At 40.5% G+C, this 23,853-nt stretch overlaps 1 protein-coding gene across 1 annotated transcript in view; it reads left to right on the top strand.

Annotated features, from left to right (window-relative positions):
• LOC308284260 (oxysterol-binding protein-related protein 7-like) overlaps positions 1-23,853 on the top strand; it is a gene marked incomplete at both ends in the record, with an annotated part of 61,163 nt that overhangs the window by 5,689 nt on the left and 31,621 nt on the right. Inside the window, 6 exons of the mRNA XM_080724830.1 lie at positions 4,607-4,720; positions 6,000-6,197; positions 6,909-7,059; positions 7,599-7,717; positions 15,854-15,943; positions 17,659-17,812. Of these exons, the coding sequence (XP_080580956.1) occupies positions 4,607-4,720; positions 6,000-6,197; positions 6,909-7,059; positions 7,599-7,717; positions 15,854-15,943; positions 17,659-17,812 (826 nt within the window). The remainder of the gene's footprint in view (positions 1-4,606; positions 4,721-5,999; positions 6,198-6,908; positions 7,060-7,598; positions 7,718-15,853; positions 15,944-17,658; positions 17,813-23,853) is intronic.

The following is a 23,853-nucleotide window of genomic DNA, read 5'->3' as shown; positions in this document are numbered from 1 at the left end:
GGCCAGCCCCCCAGCGCGCCAATGCTGCTTTAACATATCTGTGCATAGCAGAGTGGAGGTAATTCTGAATTATATCATATTCATAATCATATTCAGTCCACATTTAATTACTGTACATCAGGGTTCCCCAATTCGTTTTCCCCAAGGGCCGAATCATGTCTAGGGTACCAAGCCGAGGGCCACAACATTGAATTATGTCTAGGGTACCAAGCTGAGGGCCACAACATTGAATCATGTCTAGGGTACCAAGCTGAGGGCCACAACATTTAATCATGTCTAGGGTACCAAGCCGAGGGCCACAACATTGAATTATGTCTAGGGTACCAAGCCGAGGGCCACAACATTGAATTATGTCTAGGGTACCAAGCTGAGGGCCACAACATTTAATCATGTCTAGGGTACCAAGCCGAGGGCCACAACATTGAATTATGTCTAGGGTACCAAGCCGAGGGCCACAACATTGAATTATGTCTAGGGTACCAAGCCGAGGGCCACAACATTGAATCATGTCTAGGGTACCAAGCCAAGGGCCACAAGATTGAATTATGTCTAGGGTACCAAGCCAAGGGCCACAACATTGAATTATGTCTAGGGTACCAAGCCAAGGGCCACAACATTGAATCATGTCTAGGGTACCAAGCCAAGGGCCACAAGATTGAATCATGTCTAGGGTACCAAGCCGAGGGCCACAACATTGAATCATGTCTAGGGTACCAAGCCGAGGGCCACAACATTGAATCATGTCTAGGGTACCAAGCCGAGGGCCACAACATTGAATCATGTCTAGGGTACCAAGCCGAGGGCCACAACATTGAATCATGTCTAGGGTAACAAGCCGAGGGCCACAACATTGAATCATGTCTAGGGTACCAAGCCGAGGGCCACAACATTGAATCATGTCTAGGGTACCAAGCCGAGGGCCACAACATTGAATCATGTCTAGGGTACCAAGCCGAGGGCCACAACATTGAATCATGTCTAGGGTACCAAGCCGAGGGCCACAACATTGAATCATGTCTAGGGTACCAAGCCGAGGGCCACAACATTGCAGGGGGCGACGTTGGCGTTCCAGCTAATCCAGCGACAGTTCAGATATCGTTGTTGTCAGGTGAAAATCTTGTATGTCCAAAACCTTTTGTTTTGCATTTATCATTTTAAAAATGATTTAAACTAGTGAAAACAGCCGATCTACAAGCACACAACGCCTCGCATTGCAAGGCGTTGTGTGCTTGTAGAGCTGCTGTTTTCACTACTTTTGTGCGACGGCCTTGTATGATGAAGCAGGACTTTACTTTGCGAAAGAACATACAAATTTGGAGATATGAGGTTTCCACCCGACAACGACGATATACTAGTGTTGTTGCTGCTCTTATACCACCATTATTACTGGGGTTGGTGGGGGCCAGACAGTAGCCTATTGGGGAACCCTGCTGTACATATTTTAAACACTCAGTAGACAGACCTGCTGGTGTCTCTGCATGGTTTGGGGTTCTGATGGTGTTTATTTGACCACATGGTTTGGGGTTCTGATGGTGTTTATTTGACCACATGGTTTGGGGTTCTGATGGTGTTTATTTGACCACATGGTTTGGGGTTCTGATGGTGTTTATTTGACCACATGTGGAGGAAACACTTCCAGGTTCTGCTGCAGCACAGAGTGAGAGAGCACCGGTTTGGGGGTTAGGGAGTCTGGTTCAGGGACCCTCAATGAACCATGAGGGTCCCTGAGGTTCCATTTGTACTCTCAGAGTTATTGTAGGGTCTGCTATACTAAATGGAACAGAGCCTTCATTAGTTAGCATGGCTAACATCCCTCATACTGCTATACTAAATGGAACAGAGCCTTCATTAGTTAGCATGGCTAACATCCCTCATACTGCTATACTAAATGGAACAGAGCCTTCATTAGCTAGCCTGGCTAACATCCTCATACTGCTTCACTAAATGGAACAGAGCCTTCATTAGTTAGCCTGGCTAACATCCCTCATACTGCTATACTAAATGGAACAGAGCCTTCATTAGTTAGCCTGGCTAGTGGCTAACATCCCTCATACTGCTATACTAAATGGAACAGAGCCTTCATTAGTTAGCATCCTGCTATACTAAATGGAACAGAGCCTTCATTAGTTAGCATCCTGCTATACTAAATGGAACAGAGCCTTCATTAGTTGGCATCCTGCTATACTAAATGGAACAGAGCCTTCATTAGTTAGCCTGGCTAACATCCCTCACACTGCTATACTAAATGGAACAGAGCCTTCATTAGTTAGCATCCTGCTATACTAAATGGAACAGAGCCTTCATTAGTTAGCATCATGCTATACTAAATGGAACAGAGCCTTCATTAGTTAGCCTGGCTAACATCCCTCATACTGCTATACTAAATGGAACAGAGCCTTCATTAGTTAGCATCATGCTATACTAAATGGAACAGAGCCTTCATTAGTTAGCCTGGCTAACATCCCTCACACTGCGTTCACTCATTCCTCCTTCCACAGTCTGAGGTCTGGACTTCAGCAGAAAGAGTAACAGTAGGCAGCGAGTAGGAGAAGTTGGCCTCCATCGTTTTCTGATCGGGGCCAATCAGTGACTGCGTTTCAACTGCTGTCCGCACAACAAGTGAAAAGCTTCCCCTGATTGGTCCATGTGTGGATGGTGATGTAAATGCATGCTGCAGCATTTTCAAAACAACAATGGCTGCTCTCGATGCAACGAGTGTAACAGTTAACGCTGAAACGATAAAACAAGCAATAAGTGAAGTTATTTCAGAGTTGGAATCAATTACAACAATTAAAAAGGAACACGGGGGATGCGCTAGCGGAGTTCATCGGCCTAAAAGACGTGTTTGTTTGCCGTTCTTCCGACTGGCTGAGAGATGTTTTGCTACGCTGATTGGTTAGAGGAGTCTGTCTGTCACTTTTCAAGCTGCCAATTGACCGAAGGCCAGACTCATGTTGTGGGAAGGAAGGAAGGAGGGAGTGAATGCACAGCATGAGGCTGGCTGGCCAGGATACTCATTAGTATCATTGGTAAGGTAAGGATACTCATTAGTATCATTGGTAAGGTAAGGATACTCATTAGTATCATTGGTAAGGTCAAGGAAGATCAAAGAAGGAATGGACACCGACGTCATTTTAGGCTCCATGGCCATCCGCCATGACACTCTCGTGGCAAAACTGGCACCGGAGGTTCGGTGAATAACATTGGAGTCTATGAGCGCCGGCTGGGGCAGCTCATGAACAAAAAATAATTCTGAACGATAGAGACCTTTATAAAACACTCAGCTCAGGAATATAAAAGAAAACATGTCACACATTGTTTTGTGCTGTGTTGCTTTTCGGTGAGTACACTGTATAACATTATAGAGGCATCTAAAGAGCACAATTTACGTTTCTGAACTAGATAGTAACGTGAGACTCTCCACCATTCCTGTCTGGAATCCAAATCTCGATAGCTCAGAGACAGAAACAGCAACAGAAAAGGTCTCAATCGTTCAGAATTATTTTTTGTTCATGAGCTGTCCCAGCCGAAGCTCATAGACGCCAATGTTATTCATCGAGCTTCCGTTGCAAGTTCCGCCACTCAAAGTGTCATGGCACATGGACCGTGGTGTGGGCGTGACTTATGGTGTCTTCTCCTTCTTTGATCCTTCTTGGGTAAGGTAAGGAAGGAAGAGGACCGATTCATCTCCAATATGGCTGCTGTGCAGTAGAGTCTATATAAATATTCAGTTCAATGAATTCAATCAATGTTTTACTGACTTTACAACTGTCACTGCTTTTAGTGTGGTTTTAACCATTTATGATTTTATCACTTTAGTTACTAATGATGTTTCTTCTTCTACTGTCACATTAATGATGTTTCTTCTTCTACTGTTAAATTAATGATGTTTCTTCTTCTACTGTTACATTAATGATGTCTCTTCTTCTACTGTCACATTAATGATGTTTCTTCTTCTACTGTCACATTAATGATGTTTCTTCTTCTACTGTCACATTAATGATGTTTCTTCTTCTACTGTCACATTAATGATGTTTCTTCTTCTACTGTCACATTAATGAGGTTTCTTCTTCTACTGTTAGATTAATGATGTTTCTTCTTCTACTGTCAGATTAATGATGTTTCTTCTTCTACTGTTAAATTAATGATGTTTCTTCTTCTACTGTCACATTAATGATGTTTCTTCTTCTACTGTTAGATTAATGATGTTTCTTCTTCTACTGTTAGATTAATGATGTTTCTTCTTCTACTGTTACATTAATGATGTTTCTTCTTCTACTGTTAGATTAATGATGTTTCTTCTTCTACTGTTAGATTAATGATGTTTCTTCTTCTGCTGTCACATTAATGATGTTTCTTCTTCTACTGTTAGATTAATGATGTTTCTTCTTCTACTGTCACATTAATGATGTTTCTTCTTCTCCTGTTACATTAATGATGTTTCTTCTTCTACTGTCACATTAATGATGTTTCTTCTTCTACTGTTACATTAATGATGTTTCTTCTTCTACTGTTAGATTAATGATGTTTCTTCTTCTACTGTTACATTAATGATGTTTCTTCTTCTACTGTTACATTAATGATGTTTCTTCTTCTACTGTTTCAGGTCCAGAGAGGGAAGCTCCACGGCTGCATAGACGTCAGTCTGTCCGTCATGTCAATCAATAAGAAATCCAACAGGATCGACCTCGACGCTGGAGACAGTCTGTACCATCTGAAGGTATTAATTTATACCCTTTATACAGTCTGTACCATCTGAAGGTATTAATGTTACCCTTTATACAGTCTGTTCCATCTGAAGGTATTAATGTTACCCTTTATACCGTCTGTACCATCTGAAGGTATTAATTTATACCCTTTATACCGTCTGTACCATCTGAAGGTACACATTTATACCCTTTATACAGTCTGTTCCATCTGAAGGTACAAATGTTACCTTTTATAGATAGTCTGTAGCACCTTAAGGTAGGACACCAAATGAATGTCATTTCTCTCTGACTCGATGGCCGTTGATTAAACAATGATTTAATCACAGAGTGCCAGGGTATTGTTTTTTCCCTTATTTCGGAGACTCGGAGTAAAAGTAACCAGAGTAATTTTAATCAGAGTATTTCCTGTGTTTCGTCGCAATAGTATTTTCTTTCACTCAGAACAGATAAATGACAATCACGTGTGTCATCAATCAGTGCTTTGGTAACGGCCGGTAGAGAAGGGCTCGTTTTAAACATGAACGTGATCTGGAGTTAGATTTTATGAGATAAATCCACTTGTGTGAATCTAACCCTTTGTGCAAAGGGCTTTAGATGGGGTTAGATAGAGGTAGGGGTTAGATAAAGGGCTTTAGATAGGGAGATAAATCCACTTGTGTGAATCTAACCCTTTGTAATAATGTAATGTAATATTGTAATAATGTAATATTGTAATAATGTAATAATGTAATATTGTAATAATGTAATATTGTAATAATGTAATATTGTAATATTGTAATAATGTAATATTGTAATAATGTAATATTTATTGTAATAATGTAATATTGTAATAATGTAATAATGTAATATTGTAATAATGTAATATTGTAATATTGTAATATTGTAATATTGTAAAAATGTAATATTGTAATAATGTAATATTGTAATAATGTAATAATGTAATATTGTAATAATGTAATATTGTAATAATGTAATATTGTAATAATGTAATATTGTAATAATGTAAGAATGTAATAATGTAAGATTGTAATAATGTAATATTGTAATAATGTAATATTGTAATAATGTAATATTGTAATATTGTAATAATGTAATATTGTAATATTGTAATATTGTAATAATGTAATAATGTAATATTGTAATAATGTAATAATGTAATATTGTAATAATGTAATATTGTAATAATGTAATATTGTAATATTGTAATGATGTAATATTGTAATGATGTAATGATGTAATATTGTAATATTGTAATATTGTAATAATCTATTATCATATTGTGTCGTCCAGGCTAAGAGTTCAGATGTGTTCTACATCTGGCTGACCAAGCTGTGTGCGCACCGTGTCTTTAAGAAGAACGAGGCTCTAAGCGTGCACCATGGGGTGCTCCACGCGCTGTCTACTGGCCACGCCTCCCTGTCTGCAGGCCACGCCTCCCTGCCAGCCATGAGCAGTCTGACCCAGAGGAACCGAGCAGCACCAGACATGGTCAGTGGAGCACAGAGAACTCTTAATCCATTTATTTTATACTTTAGATATTGAAGAATAGCAGATCTACAAGCTGTAGTTATTAGTAATATCTGCTGTTTTTAGACTGATGGGTTCCTGGTTTACCTGTGATCCTATTCTATAGGTCAGTGGGTCTCAACCTGTGGGTCAGGACCCCCAGGGGGGTCCCCACTTTATTTTGGGGGGTCCCCAGATGATTGACATAATGTGAAACATTGTCTTCAATTGTCTCTCTCAACAGTAAACAAACCAACATAAAGTTTAAGTGTATAGAGGGTATCTGCACATTTCTAAAGTGACAATTTAAGGACTTTTTAATACCTCTAAAATGACAATAAACATTGGCCAAATTGTCAGGCAGAAATCTTTAAAATAGCAGATCTACATGCTCACACCGCCTCAAAGCGCAAGGCATTGTGAGCATGTAGATCTGCTATTTTCACAATAGAACCAACCGTGTTATACAAAATGTAATTCTAATGTAAATGTAATGCTCGTCAGGGTGGGGGGTCCCCAGTTAAAATATGATTATTTTGGGGGTCCCCAGTTAAAATATGATTATTTCGGGGGTCGCGGGCTGAAAAGGTTGAGAACCCCTGCTCTAGATTACTAATCTCTATTGATTTGATTTTAATCAGCTGTAAACCAGTGTGGATTAATAGCATCTGTGTTGTTCTGTGTGTCACACAGCCTAACAGTGCTAGCACCGCTAGCCTAGCTAGCAGCGCTGGTTCCCATGGCGACGCCGGGGACAACAGCAGTAACCATGGAAACCAGGGAGTCAACAGCAAGGTGTCTGCCTGGCTGAGACAGTCACATGACACTGATGCTACAACCCATGGTAAGATACTATGATGTCACTACGATGATACAGTCACATGACACTGATGCTACAACCCATGGTAAGATACTATGATGTCACTACGATGATACAGTCACATGACACTGATGCTACAACCCATGGTAGGATACTATGATGTCACTACGATGATACAGTCACATGACACTGATGCTACAACCCATGGTAGGATACTATGATGTCACTACGATGATACAGTCACATGACACTGATGCTACAACCCATGGTAGGATACTATGATGTCACTACGATGATACTATGATGATTACAATGTGGAGAAGGAAACTGACTGTTTAAGCTTTTTATCGTTGCTGTGAACGAAATGATTGGTTCACTGAAATGCAGATGTGTTTGACCTTTGCCCTGTGTGTGACCTTTGCCCTGTGTGACCTTTGCCCTGTGTGTGACCTTTGCCCTGTGTGACCTTTGCCCTGTGTGACCTTTGCCCTGTGTGTGACCTTTGCCCTGGGTGTGACCTTTGCCCTGTGTGACCTTTGACCCTGTGTGACCTTTGCCCCCAGAGTTGGCGCGCTGCCAGCTGGAGATGACAGAGCTGGTTCAGCTCATCCAGCGACTCCATTGGCTGGACGGAGGACAGCCAATCACCAACACCGACCTGGACCGACGAATCAGCATGCAGGTCAGTCTGAGGCTCCTCCCACGGTTTGAAAAGGCACACGCACTGATAAATATATTATTTGTAAACAACAACACCTTATTCCCCTATGAGATACAATAATCCATCACACAGAAATAAGAGTGAGAATGGAATGTTTACTGGAGAGAGAGTATTCAAGACAAAGGTACAACAGAATAATCAATGGTTCGTGCTCTCTCTCTGACAAATGATGTTTTGACATGAGTTTATGTATGGTCATTTGGTCAGTCAGTAGATGACGTTTCAACAGTTCATAGGATGTTCCATATACAGTAGCAAAGAGTTCATAGGATGTTCCATATACAGTAGTAAAGAGTTCATAGGATGTTCCATATACGTAGCAAAGAGTTCATAGGATGTTCCATATACAGTAGCAAAGAGTTCATAGGATGTTCCATATACGTAGCAAAGAGTTCATAGGATGTTCCATATACAGTAGTAAAGAGTTCATAGGATGTTCCATATACAGTAGTAAAGAGTTCATAGGATGTTCCATATACAGTAGTAAAGAGTTCATAGGATGTTCCATATACAGTAGCAAAGAGTTCATAGGATGTTCCATATACAGTAGCAAAGAGTTCATAGGATGTTCCATATACAGTAGCAAAGAGTTCATAGGATGTTCCATATACAGTAGTAAAGAGTTCATAGGATGTTCCATATACAGTAGTAAAGAGTTCATAGGATGTTCCATATACAGTAGTAAAGAGTTCATAGGATGTTCCATATACAGTAGCAAAGAGTTCATAGGATGTTCCATATACGTAGCAAAGAGTTCATAGGATGTTCCATATACAGTAGTAAAGAGTTCATAGGATGTTCCATATACAGTAGTAAAGAGTTCATAGGATGTTCCATATACAGTAGTAAAGAGTTCATAGGATGTTCCATATACAGTAGTAAAGAGTTCATAGGATGTTCCATATACAGTAGTAAAGAGTTCATAGGATGTTCCATATACAGTAGTAAAGAGTTCATAGGATGTTCCATATACAGTAGCAAAGAGTTCATAGGATGTTCCATATACAGTAGTAAAGAGTTCATAGGATGTTCCATATACAGTAGCAAAGAGTTCATAGGATGTTCCATATACAGTAGCAAAGAGTTCATAGGATGTTCCATATACAGTAGTAAAGAGTTCATAGGATGTTCCATATACAGTAGTAAAGAGTTCATAGGATGTTCCATATACAGTAGTAAAGAGTTCATAGGATGTTCCATATACAGTAGCAAAGAGTTCATAGGATGTTCCATATACAGTAGTAAAGAGTTCATAGGATGTTCCATATACAGTAGTAAAGAGTTCATAGGATGTTCCATATACAGTAGTAAAGAGTTCATAGGATGTTCCATATACAGTAGCAAAGAGTTCATAGGATGTTCCATATACAGTAGTAAAGAGTTCATAGGATGTTCCATATACAGTAGTAAAGAGTTCATAGGATGTTCCATATACGTAGCAAAGAGTTCATAGGATGTTCCATATACAGTAGTAAAGAGTTCATAGGATGTTCCATATACAGTAGTAAAGAGTTCATAGGATGTTCCATATACGTAGCAAAGAGTTCATAGGATGTTCCATATACAGTAGTAAAGAGTTCATAGGATGTTCCATATACAGTAGTAAATAGTTCATAGGATGTTCCATATACAGTACGCAAAGAGTTCATAGGATGTTCCATATACAGTAGTAAAGAGTTCATAGGATGTTCCATATACAGTAGTAAAGAGTTCATAGGATGTTCCATATACGTAGCAAAGAGTTCATAGGATGTTCCATATACAGTAGTAAAGAGTTCATAGGATGTTCCATATACAGTAGTAAAGAGTTCATAGGATGTTCCATATACAGTAGTAAAGAGTTCATAGGATGTTCCATATACAGTAGTAAAGAGTTCATAGGATGTTCCATATACAGTAGTAAAGAGTTCATAGGATGTTCCATATACAGTAGTAAAGAGTTCATAGGATGTTCCATATACAGTAGCAAAGAGTTCATAGGATGTTCCATATACAGTAGTAAAGAGTTCATAGGATGTTCCATATACGTAGCAAAGAGTTCATAGGATGTTCCATATACAGTAGTAAAGAGTTCATAGGATGTTCCATATACAGTAGTAAAGAGTTCATAGGATGTTCCATATACGTAGCAAAGAGTTCATAGGATGTTCCATATACAGTAGTAAAGAGTTCATAGGATGTTCCATATACAGTAGTAAAGAGTTCATAGGATGTTCCATATACAGTAGTAAAGAGTTCATAGGATGTTCCATATACAGTAGCAAAGAGTTCATAGGATGTTCCATATACAGTAGTAAAGAGTTCATAGGATGTTCCATATACAGTAGTAAAGAGTTCATAGGATGTTCCATATACAGTAGTAAAGAGTTCATAGGATGTTCCATATACAGTAGTAAAGAGTTCATAGGATGTTCCATATACAGTAGCAAAGAGTTCATAGGATGTTCCATATACGTAGCAAAGAGTTCATAGGATGTTCCATATACAGTAGTAAAGAGTTCATAGGATGTTCCATATACAGTAGTAAAGAGTTCATAGGATGTTCCATATACAGTAGTAAAGAGTTCATAGGATGTTCCATATACAGTAGTAAAGAGTTCATAGGATGTTCCATATACAGTAGTAAAGAGTTCATAGGATGTTCCATATACAGTAGCAAAGAGTTCATAGGATGTTCCATATACGTAGCAAAGAGTTCATAGGATGTTCCATATACAGTAGTAAAGAGTTCATAGGATGTTCCATATACAGTAGTAAAGAGTTCATAGGATGTTCCATATACAGTAGTAAAGAGTTCATAGGATGTTCCATATACAGTAGCAAAGAGTTCATAGGATGTTCCATATACGTAGCAAAGAGTTCATAGGATGTTCCATATACAGTAGTAAAGAGTTCATAGGATGTTCCATATACAGTAGTAAAGAGTTCATAGGATGTTCCATATACAGTAGCAAAGAGTTCATAGGATGTTCCATATACAGTAGTAAAGAGTTCATAGGATGTTCCATATACAGTAGCAAAGAGTTCATAGGATGTTCCATATACAGTAGCAAAGAGTTCATAGGATGTTCCATATACAGTAGTAAAGAGTTCATAGGATGTTCCATATACAGTAGTAAAGAGTTCATAGGATGTTCCATATACAGTAGCAAAGAGTTCATAGGATGTTCCATATACAGTAGTAAAGAGTTCATAGGATGTTCCATATACAGTAGTAAAGAGTTCATAGGATGTTCCATATACAGTAGTAAAGAGTTCATAGGATGTTCCATATACAGTAGCAAAGAGTTCATAGGATGTTCCATATACAGTAGTAAAGAGTTCATAGGATGTTCCATATACAGTAGTAAAGAGTTCATAGGATGTTCCATATACAGTAGTAAAGAGTTCATAGGATGTTCCATATACAGTAGCAAAGAGTTCATAGGATGTTCCATATACAGTAGTAAAGAGTTCATAGGATGTTCCATATACAGTAGTAAAGAGTTCATAGGATGTTCCATATACGTAGCAAAGAGTTCATAGGATGTTCCATATACAGTAGTAAAGAGTTCATAGGATGTTCCATATACAGTAGTAAAGAGTTCATAGGATGTTCCATATACGTAGCAAAGAGTTCATAGGATGTTCCATATACAGTAGTAAAGAGTTCATAGGATGTTCCATATACAGTAGTAAATAGTTCATAGGATGTTCCATATACAGTACGCAAAGAGTTCATAGGATGTTCCATATACAGTAGTAAAGAGTTCATAGGATGTTCCATATACAGTAGTAAAGAGTTCATAGGATGTTCCATATACGTAGCAAAGAGTTCATAGGATGTTCCATATACAGTAGTAAAGAGTTCATAGGATGTTCCATATACAGTAGTAAAGAGTTCATAGGATGTTCCATATACAGTAGTAAAGAGTTCATAGGATGTTCCATATACAGTAGTAAAGAGTTCATAGGATGTTCCATATACAGTAGTAAAGAGTTCATAGGATGTTCCATATACAGTAGTAAAGAGTTCATAGGATGTTCCATATACAGTAGCAAAGAGTTCATAGGATGTTCCATATACAGTAGTAAAGAGTTCATAGGATGTTCCATATACGTAGCAAAGAGTTCATAGGATGTTCCATATACAGTAGTAAAGAGTTCATAGGATGTTCCATATACAGTAGTAAAGAGTTCATAGGATGTTCCATATACGTAGCAAAGAGTTCATAGGATGTTCCATATACAGTAGTAAAGAGTTCATAGGATGTTCCATATACAGTAGTAAAGAGTTCATAGGATGTTCCATATACAGTAGCAAAGAGTTCATAGGATGTTCCATATACAGTAGTAAAGAGTTCATAGGATGTTCCATATACAGTAGTAAAGAGTTCATAGGATGTTCCATATACAGTAGTAAAGAGTTCATAGGATGTTCCATATACAGTAGCAAAGAGTTCATAGGATGTTCCATATACAGTAGTAAAGAGTTCATAGGATGTTCCATATACAGTAGCAAAGAGTTCATAGGATGTTCCATATACAGTAGTAAAGAGTTCATAGGATGTTCCATATACAGTAGTAAAGAGTTCATAGGATGTTCCATATACAGTAGTAAAGAGTTCATAGGATGTTCCATATACAGTAGTAAAGAGTTCATAGGATGTTCCATATACAGTAGCAAAGAGTTCATAGGATGTTCCATATACAGTAGTAAAGAGTTCATAGGATGTTCCATATACAGTAGCAAAGAGTTCATAGGATGTTCCATATACAGTAGTAAAGAGTTCATAGGATGTTCCATATACAGTAGTAAAGAGTTCATAGGATGTTCCATATACAGTAGTAAAGAGTTCATAGGATGTTCCATATACAGTAGCAAAGAGTTCATAGGATGTTCCATATACAGTAGTAAAGAGTTCATAGGATGTTCCATATACAGTAGCAAAGAGTTCATAGGATGTTCCATATACAGTAGCAAACAGTTCATAGGATGTTCCATATACAGTAGTAAAGAGTTCATAGGATGTTCCATATACAGTAGTAAAGAGTTCATAGGATGTTCCATATACAGTAGCAAAGAGTTCATAGGATGTTCCATATACAGTAGTAAAGAGTTCATAGGATGTTCCATATACGTAGCAAAGAGTTCATAGGATGTTCCATATACAGTAGTAAAGAGTTCATAGGATGTTCCATATACAGTAGCAAAGAGTTCATAGGATGTTCCATATACAGTAGCAAAGAGTTCATAGGATGTTCCATATACAGTAGTAAAGAGTTCATAGGATGTTCCATATACGTAGCAAAGAGTTCATAGGATGTTCCATATACAGTAGTAAAGAGTTCATAGGATGTTCCATATACAGTAGTAAAGAGTTCATAGGATGTTCCATATACAGTAGTAAAGAGTTCATAGGATGTTCCATATACAGTAGTAAAGAGTTCATAGGATGTTCCATATACGTAGCAAAGAGTTCATAGGATGTTCCATATACAGTAGTAAAGAGTTCATAGGATGTTCCATATACAGTAGTAAAGAGTTCATAGGATGTTCCATATACAGTAGTAAAGAGTTCATAGGATGTTCCATATACGTAGCAAAGAGTTCATAGGATGTTCCATATACAGTAGTAAAGAGTTCATAGGATGTTCCATATACGTAGCAAAGAGTTCATAGGATGTTCCATATACAGTAGTAAAGAGTTCATAGGATGTTCCATATACGTAGCAAAGAGTTCATAGGATGTTCCATATACAGTAGTAAAGAGTTCATAGGATGTTCCATATACAGTAGTAAAGAGTTCATAGGATGTTCCATATACAGTAGTAAAGAGTTCATAGGATGTTCCATATACAGTAGCAAAGAGTTCATAGGATGTTCCATATACGTAGCAAAGAGTTCATAGGATGTTCCATATACAGTAGTAAAGAGTTCATAGGATGTTCCATATACAGTAGTAAAGAGTTCATAGGATGTTCCATATACGTAGCAAAGAGTTCATAGGATGTTCCATATACAGTAGTAAAGAGTTCATAGGATGTTCCATATAGACACAGTCACTGTGCTTTAGGGTCAGGTGGTCATCAATATGCCTTAGGGTCAGGTGGTCATCAATATGTATTGATAAAAAGATGATATAAACCACAACAAAATACCTATCTCACACACGCACGCGCACGCGCACACACACACACACACACACACACACACACACACACACACACACACACACACACACACACACACACACACACTAAAATCACTATAAATCAGATCGTGAAGATTTCATTTATTGTGAAATTATCCACTGGGATCAATTCACCTTTTATTTGACAACCATTTAAACCCTCTATAATGAATACTAATACTAATCGGGAGATATAAGCGACCGTCAGGTTACAGCGTGATTTGAGAGCAAAATCTGTAGGAGCAGTGGCCGAAAATCGGCCTCATGGTGGCGCTAGAAGAGGGTCATGTGAGAATTGATGGGTGGAGGTTGTGGTTTGGCAGGCAAGGAGTGTGTGTGTAGAATTTGGCATGGATCGGGGCAACGGTTGCAGAGATATGAGCAGGGCAAAAGTGTGACGTGTGACAGACTGACTGACGGACAGCTGGTCGAGGTTTTGATAGTAACTGCGACCTGACGGACCTGTAAATAACAAACTTATTTTTTTCACTCTACCAAATCTATTTGACCAAAAATAGCAGATCTACAAGCTCACAACGCATCGCGACATGTAGATAGGCATTTTTTTGGCAAATGTCCCGCACCAGGACAATGAATGTTGGGGATAATTTGATTATCGCGATAATATCGTAAATCAATTTTTTTTTTGTCACACTAATTGTGACATGAAAATGTCATATTGTCCCATGTCTCTCACACATACAAACGCACGCACGCACGCACGCACGCACGCACGCACGCACGCACGCACGCGTGGAATGATATCCGGCCAAACCAGCTTATGAATGGATGAAATATTAATTTACGTGTCATGCCATCAATCTGGCCCATCCCATATGGGATTATATGACACATTACATAAAGAAAGTACATTACACTGACATCAACAGTCCCTCCCGTTCATATCACATCTTATAACATATCAGATAACTAAATATGCATTCAGTACACATGAACAGAATAATAACACACAAGACAATACTATTTGACATGTAAATGTCCCTCCTTCTCATTGAACAAACCTTGTCAAGAAATGAGAATAAGTAAAAGAATAAATATCATGTTCAAAGAGTAGTTTTAGCTTCTCAGTCATCCAAACACAGACTCATAATTTGCATCTACCTTATTAACCCATTTAGGCCTAGGATTTTTGACTGCTTTAACTATTGAAAAATAGCAGATGTACAGAGCTTGTAGATCTGCTATTTTTTTAAAGTCGTGAAAATGTGTGCAGATCTTTGAATATATGTATTTTTAAAGCAAACGTCCAACTAGGTGTTTTTAATTATTCCGAATCCATTGCAAGCCTTTGTTTTGCACGAAAAACATTCCTTGGGCCAAAATTTTGACCCCATACACCTTGTGAAAAGTGATGACTCATCACTAAACCATAGTTTTTTTGCTTCTGATTTTGGCCCAATGAATGTTTTTCGTGCAAAACAAATGCTGCAATGGATTCAGAATAATTAAAAACACATAGTTAGACCCCTCACATGCTACTTAAAGCATATTTTTGGGAGTGATTTTTTTTCCCCCTTATAGTACAACTTATAGTACAGTGTATAGTAAGTGAATGAGACCCAGAATTACCCTAGCTGTCAAACATTTTGCTAGGGATGTTGGATTTCAATCTTTGTTAGATATGTTACTAGACACCTTTACAAACACATTGGTGAAGACATTGTTTGGTAAGGAATTTATTCCCAGGTTTTATTAATATTCCCTGACTATAACACATTTGTGTGTGTGTGTGTGTGTGTGTGTGTGTGTGTGTGTGTGTGTGTGTGTGTGTGTGTGTGTGTGTGTGTGTGTGTGTGTGTGTGTGTGTGTGTGTGTGTGTGTGTGTGTGTGTGTGTGTGTGTGTGTGTGTGTGTGTGTGTGTGTGTGTGTGTGTGTGTGTGTGTGTGCGCGTGCGTGTGTGCAGAACATCTCTCTGGAGAAGCCCAAGAAGAAAGGGAACAAGATCTTTGGACATTCCAGAACCCTGAGCAGAGTGGAGGCCATGGGGGGACAGGTAGGACCTATCAACCCTTAACACATTCAGAACGCGTACACCTTATTGTGTATCATTATTTTATGCTTTAGCTATTGAAAAATAGCAGATCTACAAGCTCGCAGCGCAGCACTTTTTTTGAAAAAAGTCGTGAAAATGTTTGCAAATCTTTGAATATATGTATTTTCAAAGCAAACGTTTGTAACTCAAATGTTGCTTCTGGGGGGTCCCTGGAGCTAGATATTTTGAGATGAGGATCCGTGGCAAATACATATAGGTTTGGGGGTCCTAGACATGAAAAAGTTTGAGAACCACTGACATAGTAGTCTCTCAAGAACAGACGAACTGAGCTCCAGTTAAATGAAAAGGACCTTTTCTTTGACGATGGCTGGCCAGATTGCTGACATAGAAACATAGGTTTTTCAAAGTCTTAGAAGGATTCAAAAAACACTTATAGAATCGGGTCAAAATTCTAATTTTCACGATTTTTCAAAAATAGCAGATCTACAAGCTCATAGCACGGCACCGAGGCGCTGTGAGCTTGTAGATCTGCTATTTTCCAATAGTCAAAGCATAAAATAATAATACACAATAATGTGCACCCGGTCTTGCGGTCTGCAAAACTCAAATTCCCACAATGCATCGGGAGATAACTCAATCAGGAAGTCTAGTTTTCCATACAGGCCAGTGTTATGAAATTCACAACAATGGATTCAGATCACGTTCATGTTTACAACGAGCCCTTCTCTACCGGCCGTTACAAAAGCACTGATGGCTGCGATTGTTATTTTTCTGTTCCGGGTGAAAGAAAATACAATCGCGAACGAACTTGTTAAAACGTAGTAGGCCTTAGGCTATAGCAGGGGTTTTCAAAGTGGGTGACGGGGCACCCTGGGGTGCCGTGACGGCAGTCCAGGGGTGCCGCGAGATCATTTGATAATATTTGGAATTTATTTGGACACTTGAAAAAATATTTAGTATCATTTTAAACTTGAAGAACAAAGTTATTTTCAGTCAGGGTTAGGGTTAACCCTTTATAAACATAGGAGGATGCACATGAATCAATGACGGAGCGTGTGATCATTTAACAGGGGCCCTGCTTAATCCTTGACCTTGAAAAAAAAAACCTTAGCAGAGAGAGAGAGTTCTGCTTTCAGAGTTTCACCAGTCACACATTGGGACAAAATAAATGTCAGTCTTGTGTTTTTTATTGTATTGCTTTAACCTCTGCATTCATATTCCATTCTGCTGCTCCCTCAGTCACCTCAGTGTTAATATTCAGGCCTAGAATTATTTAAGGCTACAAGATCTGCTATTTTTGGAAAATTGTGATATATTTTTTTGTTGTTGCAAGTCTTTGAATATATATATATATATATCTTTTTAAAAGCGAACATTTGTAACTCAAATATTTGCTTCTGGGGGGGTCCCTGGAACAACATATTTTGAGATCGCGGCAAAACACATGTAGTTTTGGGGGTCCTTGATGTGAAAAAGTTTGAGAACCACTGATTTAGAAGAAGGATTTAGAAAACATTTATAGAATCGGGTCAAAAATATTCAAAGATTTGCACAAATTCATGTTCATGATTTTCCAAAAATAGTGCTGCACTGCGAGCTTGTAGATCTGTTATTTTTTAATGTTTAAAGCATAACATGTTGGTTAAATCTAGAGTGACACATGAGGTTTGTGTTCAGGTTTGTCTAAATGAATAAATATTGTGCTGTTCTTCCAGTTCACCTCCAGTCACCTCAGTACCAGCTCTGGCCACATGGGGGCGTCAGTGCAGTCCATCCCAGGATATGTGTACTCCCAGCTGTCCACTCCTCAGGTCACCACCCCAGAGGTCAAGAAGATCCAACAGGACATCTGTGTGGTTTCACAGAGAGGTAGAAGAACCCTAACCCTAACCCTATACCTAACCCTACCTAACTCTAACCCTAACCCTATACCTAACCCTACCTAACTCTAACTCTAACCCTTATACCTAACCCTAACTAACCCTAACCCTAACCCTATACCTAACCCTTATACCTAACCCTATACCTAACCCTTATTATACCTAACTCTAACTAACCCTAACCCTTATTATACCTAACCCTAACCCCGGAGGTCAAGAAGATCCAACAGGACATCTGTGTGGTTTCACAGAGAGGTAGAATTATTATTATTATTATAGATAACTCTAACCCTATACACTACAGTACCTAACCCTTATTATACCTAACCCTAACCCTGAAGTCAAGAAGATCCAACAGGACATCTGTGTGGTTTCACAGAGAGGTAGAATTAAAACAAACACACAGAATACCAGAACGTAGTCTAAACGCTGTTACAGTTTATGGTTTTATTTCATCATAGCACAACACATGGTGAAGTACTGTAGTTGCAACGACCACCGATGTAGTGAGAAATGAAAACGGCACCACCGGATATTCTAAAATTCTGACAATATTCATTATTCTTTGTTTTAGTCTGTGTTTTTTTCCAAACAAGGAAGTCACGTGACGTTGATCCACTTCCCTTATTGGCTCATACCACAAAACGCAGAGGCGTTGTGAGCTTGTAGATCGGCTATTATCGACAAAGAGGTTTGGTGTGGAGGGGAAAAAGAGCAGACTAAGTACAGAGTGAAAGGTCAAGTTTACTATTAGTATGGACGGTTCAAGTGGTTCAATATCTGATAACAAACTGCAGTTCATTGGAGCGACTTGTAAATGGTCCAGGCAGAAATGCAAACGTTCTGAAAGCACACACTGCCACTCACAGTGACTACTGACCAATCACAGCGTGTCTTTACCAAGACTTCAATTCAACTCAAAGCAGCTTTACTGACATGAGGAGACGAACGTTTACAGGGGAGTCCTGCCTCTGATTGGCTGACAGAACATTCCCCTACTGTGATGCACCAGGAAGTGTGCTTCAGAATTCAAGAAGCTTACCTTTAAGGACAACTCTGTTTTTTTTACAACAAGGGTTCATATTTTAGATAATTTATAGATAAGTGTGTTAAAATGTTTTCATTTACTACTTTCTATCCTTACAGTGATTTTGCAAGTGGCTAAATATCTATTTTTAGACACAATAAGCCCATTCCCAAGATGCACTGCAATCTTTCATGGTCAGATGTGACTTATGGGGGCTGGTTTAAATAGTAACAAAGAAATTGCCGGCTTATTGTGTCTAAAAATACATATTTAGGCACTTGTACGCATGCCCCCCCCAACCACTGAAATCAAAAATACTAAAATCGTTAAAACAATAGAAAGCCGTGAATGAAAACATTTTAACACTCATCTTTTCTTTTCTCTAATTACAATCTAAAATATGAACTCTTGTTGTAAAAAAACAAAGTTGTAATTTTTTGTCACCAACACCCCAGAGCCAGGGGAGGAGTCTATCTGTCATGTTCCTACCTTAGCAGTCGTACGCGTCAGACAGTGGCGTCAGTTCAGAAAAAGCTACGGTATGTGTCTTGCAAGGTGTCTTGCAAGGTGTCTTGCTTTCGCGCGTGCAAGACACCAGTCATGTTGCCATACCTTAGCAACAGGTATGATACATTTATTTTAAGAAGTAGGCCTACATTACATTTTTCCCCCGTTTCTACGGTTTCTTGGGCTGGATATGGCAGCCTGGAACGGTTGTTCAAGTGCAGCTAAACTTGGCATGTTTTAGTAAACGTGCCACAATTAACAATAATGCATTGCACCTGTGCAGCTGACCTGCAGAACCTGGGAATATACCATTCTGTCAAGATGGGGAGAATATAATTATAATACCTTGTTAAAGTGACCATTTTGTTAAATGTTGCATTTGTAGTTATTTTACTGTAATTTAACAACATAATAACCAACACAGATAGACAAAGAGACATTCATGGATTTATATGTATACCCCTGCCATACCCAATTGACGCCCCTGGTCACAGAAAACAGAGGCATTCCTAGCTCAGCAGCCAGCAGGGTCACAGGGGTCACAGGGGTCAAGAGACACTGCGAGCAGACTAGGGCATTTATGAATAGTGATTTTTAGTATTCGAATTATTCGACCTCAAAGTATTGGAATTGTCGAATATTTGACAGGACTGGCCAAACTGTCAAATATTAAGTAAGCAAGAGGCCAACATTGTGAAAATAACGCGAGGCGTTGTGAGCATGTAGATCTGCTATTTTCACAATATTTATCTGTGGAACCGAGTCACATTAAATGTAATACCTACAATTCCAAGTGCTTGTCAGGGTGGGGGTCCCCAGTTCAAATATGTTTATTTTGGGGGTCAAGGCCTAAAAAGGTTTGAGAACCCTTGTTATAGAGAGCATTAACAAATTCATCCACCAGGGGCATTGACAACTCATTCTTATGACTTCCTATCTAGCCAAGCTTTATAAACTATAGATCTTTTTAAAGAGAAAACAAAAAAATAAAAAATAAATAAGCGAATATTCGACTTCGGTGAACAACGTGGAATATTGACTTTGATATTTGAATACGGGTATTTGGTGAATGCCCTGGAGCAGAGTGGTCTAATCAGAGAGTTGTGCCATCGCGGGGTCAGAAACAGCACTGGTCACGTGGTTCGTTGTCACTTTACACCTCATAGACTGAAATGCATTCTGGAAACTTCACGGTGTGTCACTATAGGCCAATAGATGTGTGTGTAGACAGGGGTGTCAATTGGGTATGGCAGGGGTATGCAGCTGCCATACCCTGGGTCCAGGGGGGTCCAGGGGTACGCAGCTGCCATACCCTGGGTCCAGGGGGGAAAATAAAAGTTACTTTTAAATATAAATCCATGAATGTCTCTTTGTCTATCTGTTCTGGTTATTATGTTGTTAAATTACAGTAAAATAACTACAAATGCTAAATGTAACAAAATGGTCACTTTAACAAGTTATTATAATTATATTCTCCCCATCTTGACACAATGGTATATTCCCAGGTTCTGCAGGTCAGCTGCACAGGTGCAATGCATTATTGTTAATTGTGGCACGTTTACTAACATGCCAAGTTTAGCTGCACTTGAACAACCGTTCCAGGCTGCCATATCCAGCCCAAGAAACCGTAGAAACGGGGGGGGGGGGGGGGGGGGGGAATGTAATGTACTTCTTAAAATAAATGTATCATGCCTGTTGCTGAGGTATGGCAACATGACTGGTGTCTTGCATGAAGACACCGGTCATGTTGCCATACCTTTTGTCTGAAGTGACGCCACTGTGTGTAGAATACCTGGAAGTGGAGGGAGCGACGCCTCTCTCTGACTGACAGCAGGTATTTTAGGAATGTGGGCGTGGCTTAGCAGAGGGAGGAGTTTACAGTGTTACTGATCACCTCATACCTGCAGAGACGCAGCCATGAGGAGGAAAGGAAAAGATGTCTGTGAGTGATTTAGATTCTATATATAGTTATACTATAGTGATTTAGATTCTACCTTGGTTTAAATGAGCGTTATTCTACCTTGGTTTAAATGATGAGTGATTTAGATTCTAGCCGAGTGCCACGCTGCGAGCTTTTAGATCTGCTATTTTTCAATGGTTAAGGCATAAAATAATGGTTAAAGTGGTTAAAATCTAACGCGACTCGGGCGCGTTCAGGTATTTGAGAGTTAAATGAGAGTGTTTAGTCTAGAGGAGCAAGAACAGGGGGTCTGCTGTCTACATCAGGGGTCTTCAACGTGTTCAGGCCAAGGACCCCTTCACTGAGAGAGAGAGAGCAGGGACCCCTTCGCTGAGAGAGAGAGAGCAGGGACCCCTTAGTTGAGAGAGAGAGAGAGCAGGGACCCCTTAGTTGAGAGAGAGAGAGAGCAGGGACCCCTTCACTGAGAGAGAGAGAGAGCAGGGACCCCTTAGTTGAGAGAGAGAGAGAGAGAGAGCAGGGACCCCTTAGTTGAGAGAGAGAGAGAGAGAGAGAGCAGGGACCCCTTCACTGAGAGAGAGAGAGAGCAGGGACCCCTTAGTTGAGAGAGAGAGAGAGCAGGGACCCCTTCACTGAGAGAGAGAGAGAGCAGGGACCCCTTAGTTGAGAGAGAGAGAGAGCAGGGACCCCTTAGTTGAGAGAGAGAGAGAGCAGGGACCCCTTAGTTGAGAGAGAGAGAGAGCAGGGACCCCTTAGTTGAGAGAGAGAGAGAGAGAGAGAGCAGGGACCCCTTAGTTGAGAGAGAGAGAGAGCAGGGACCCCTTAGTTGAGAGAGAGAGAGAGAGAGAGAGCAGGGACCCCTTAGTTGAGAGAGAGAGAGAGAGAGAGAGCAGGGACCCCTTCACTGAGAGAGAGAGAGAGCAGGGACCCCTTAGTTGAGAGAGAGAGAGAGAGAGAGAGCAGGGACCCCTTCACTGAGAGAGAGAGAGAGCAGGGACCCCTTAGTTGAGAGAGAGAGAGAGCAGGGACCCCTTAGTTGAGAGAGAGAGAGAGCAGGGACCCCTTCACTGAGAGAGAGAGAGAGCAGGGACCCCTTAGTTGAGAGAGAGAGAGCAGGGACCCCTTAGTTGAGAGAGAGAGAGAGAGAGCAGGGACCCCTTCACTGAGAGAGAGAGAGAGCAGGGACCCCTTAGTTGAGAGAGAGAGAGCAGGGACCCCCTTAGTTGAGAGAGAGAGAGAGCAGGGACCCCTTAGTTGAGAGAGAGAGAGAGCAGGGACCCCTTAGTTGAGAGAGAGAGAGAGCAGGGACCCCTTAGTTGAGAGAGAGAGAGCAGGGACCCCTTAGTTGAGAGAGAGAGAGAGCAGGGACCCCTTCACTGAGAGAGAGAGAGAGCAGGGACCCCTTCACTGAGAGAGAGAGAGAGCAGGGACCCCTTAGTTGAGAGAGAGAGAGAGCAGGGACCCCTTAGTTGAGAGAGAGAGAGAGAGAGCAGGGACCCCTTAGTTGAGAGAGAGAGAGAGCAGGGACCCCTTAGTTGAGAGAGAGAGAGAGAGCAGGGACCCCTTAGTTGAGAGAGAGAGAGAGAGCAGGGACCCCTTAGTTGAGAGAGAGAGAGAGAGCAGGGACCCCTTAGTTGAGAGAGAGGAGAGAGAGAGCAGGGACCCCTTAGTTGAGAGAGAGAGAGAGAGAGCAGGGACCCCTTAGTTGAGAGAGAGAGAGAGAGCAGGGACCCCTTAGTTGAGAGAGAGAGAGCAGGGACCCCTTCACTGAGAGAGAGAGAGAGCAGGGACCCCTTAGTTGAGAGAGAGAGAGAGAGAGAGCAGGGACCCCTTCACTGAGAGAGAGAGAGAGCAGGGACCCCTTAGTTGAGAGAGAGAGAGAGAGCAGGGACCCCTTAGTTGAGAGAGAGAGAGAGAGCAGGGACCCTTAGTTGAGAGAGAGAGAGAGAGCAGGGACCCCTTAGTTGAGAGAGAGAGAGAGAGAGAGCAGGGACCCCTTAGTTGAGAGAGAGAGAGAGAGCAGGGACCCCTTAGTTGAGAGAGAGAGAGAGAGCAGGGACCCCTTAGTTGAGAGAGAGAGAGAGAGCAGGGACCCCTTAGTTGAGAGAGAGAGAGCAGGGACCCCCTTAGTTGAGAGAGAGAGAGAGAGCAGGGACCCCTTCACTGAGAGAGAGAGAGAAAGCAGGGACCCCTTAGTTGAGAGAGAGAGAGCAGGGACCCCTTAGTTGAGAGAGAGAGAGAGAGCAGGGACCCCTTCACTGAGAGAGAGAGAGAGAGCAGGGGACCCCTTCACTGAGAGAGAGAGAGCAGGGACCCCTTCACTGAGAGAGAGAGAGAGAGCAGGGACCCCTTAGTTGAGAGAGAGAGAGAGAGCAGGGACCCCTTCACTGAGAGAGAGAGAGAAAGCAGGGACCCCTTCACTGAAGAGAGAGAGAGAGAGCAGGGACCCCTTAGTTGAGAGAGAGAGAGAGAGCAGGGACCCCTTCACTGAGAGAGAGAGAGAGAGCAGGGACCCCTTCACTGAGAGAGAGAGAGAAAGCAGGGACCCCTTCACTGAGAGAGAGAGAGAGCAGGGGAC

This window comes from Nannobrachium achirus, assembly GCF_963921795.1.
Source record: "Nannobrachium achirus genome assembly, chromosome: 4".
In the NCBI taxonomy this organism is placed as follows: domain Eukaryota; kingdom Metazoa; phylum Chordata; class Actinopteri; order Myctophiformes; family Myctophidae; genus Nannobrachium; species Nannobrachium achirus.
The sequence above is the reverse complement of the archived record's forward strand: the minus strand, read 5'-3'. Positions and strand labels throughout refer to the sequence as shown.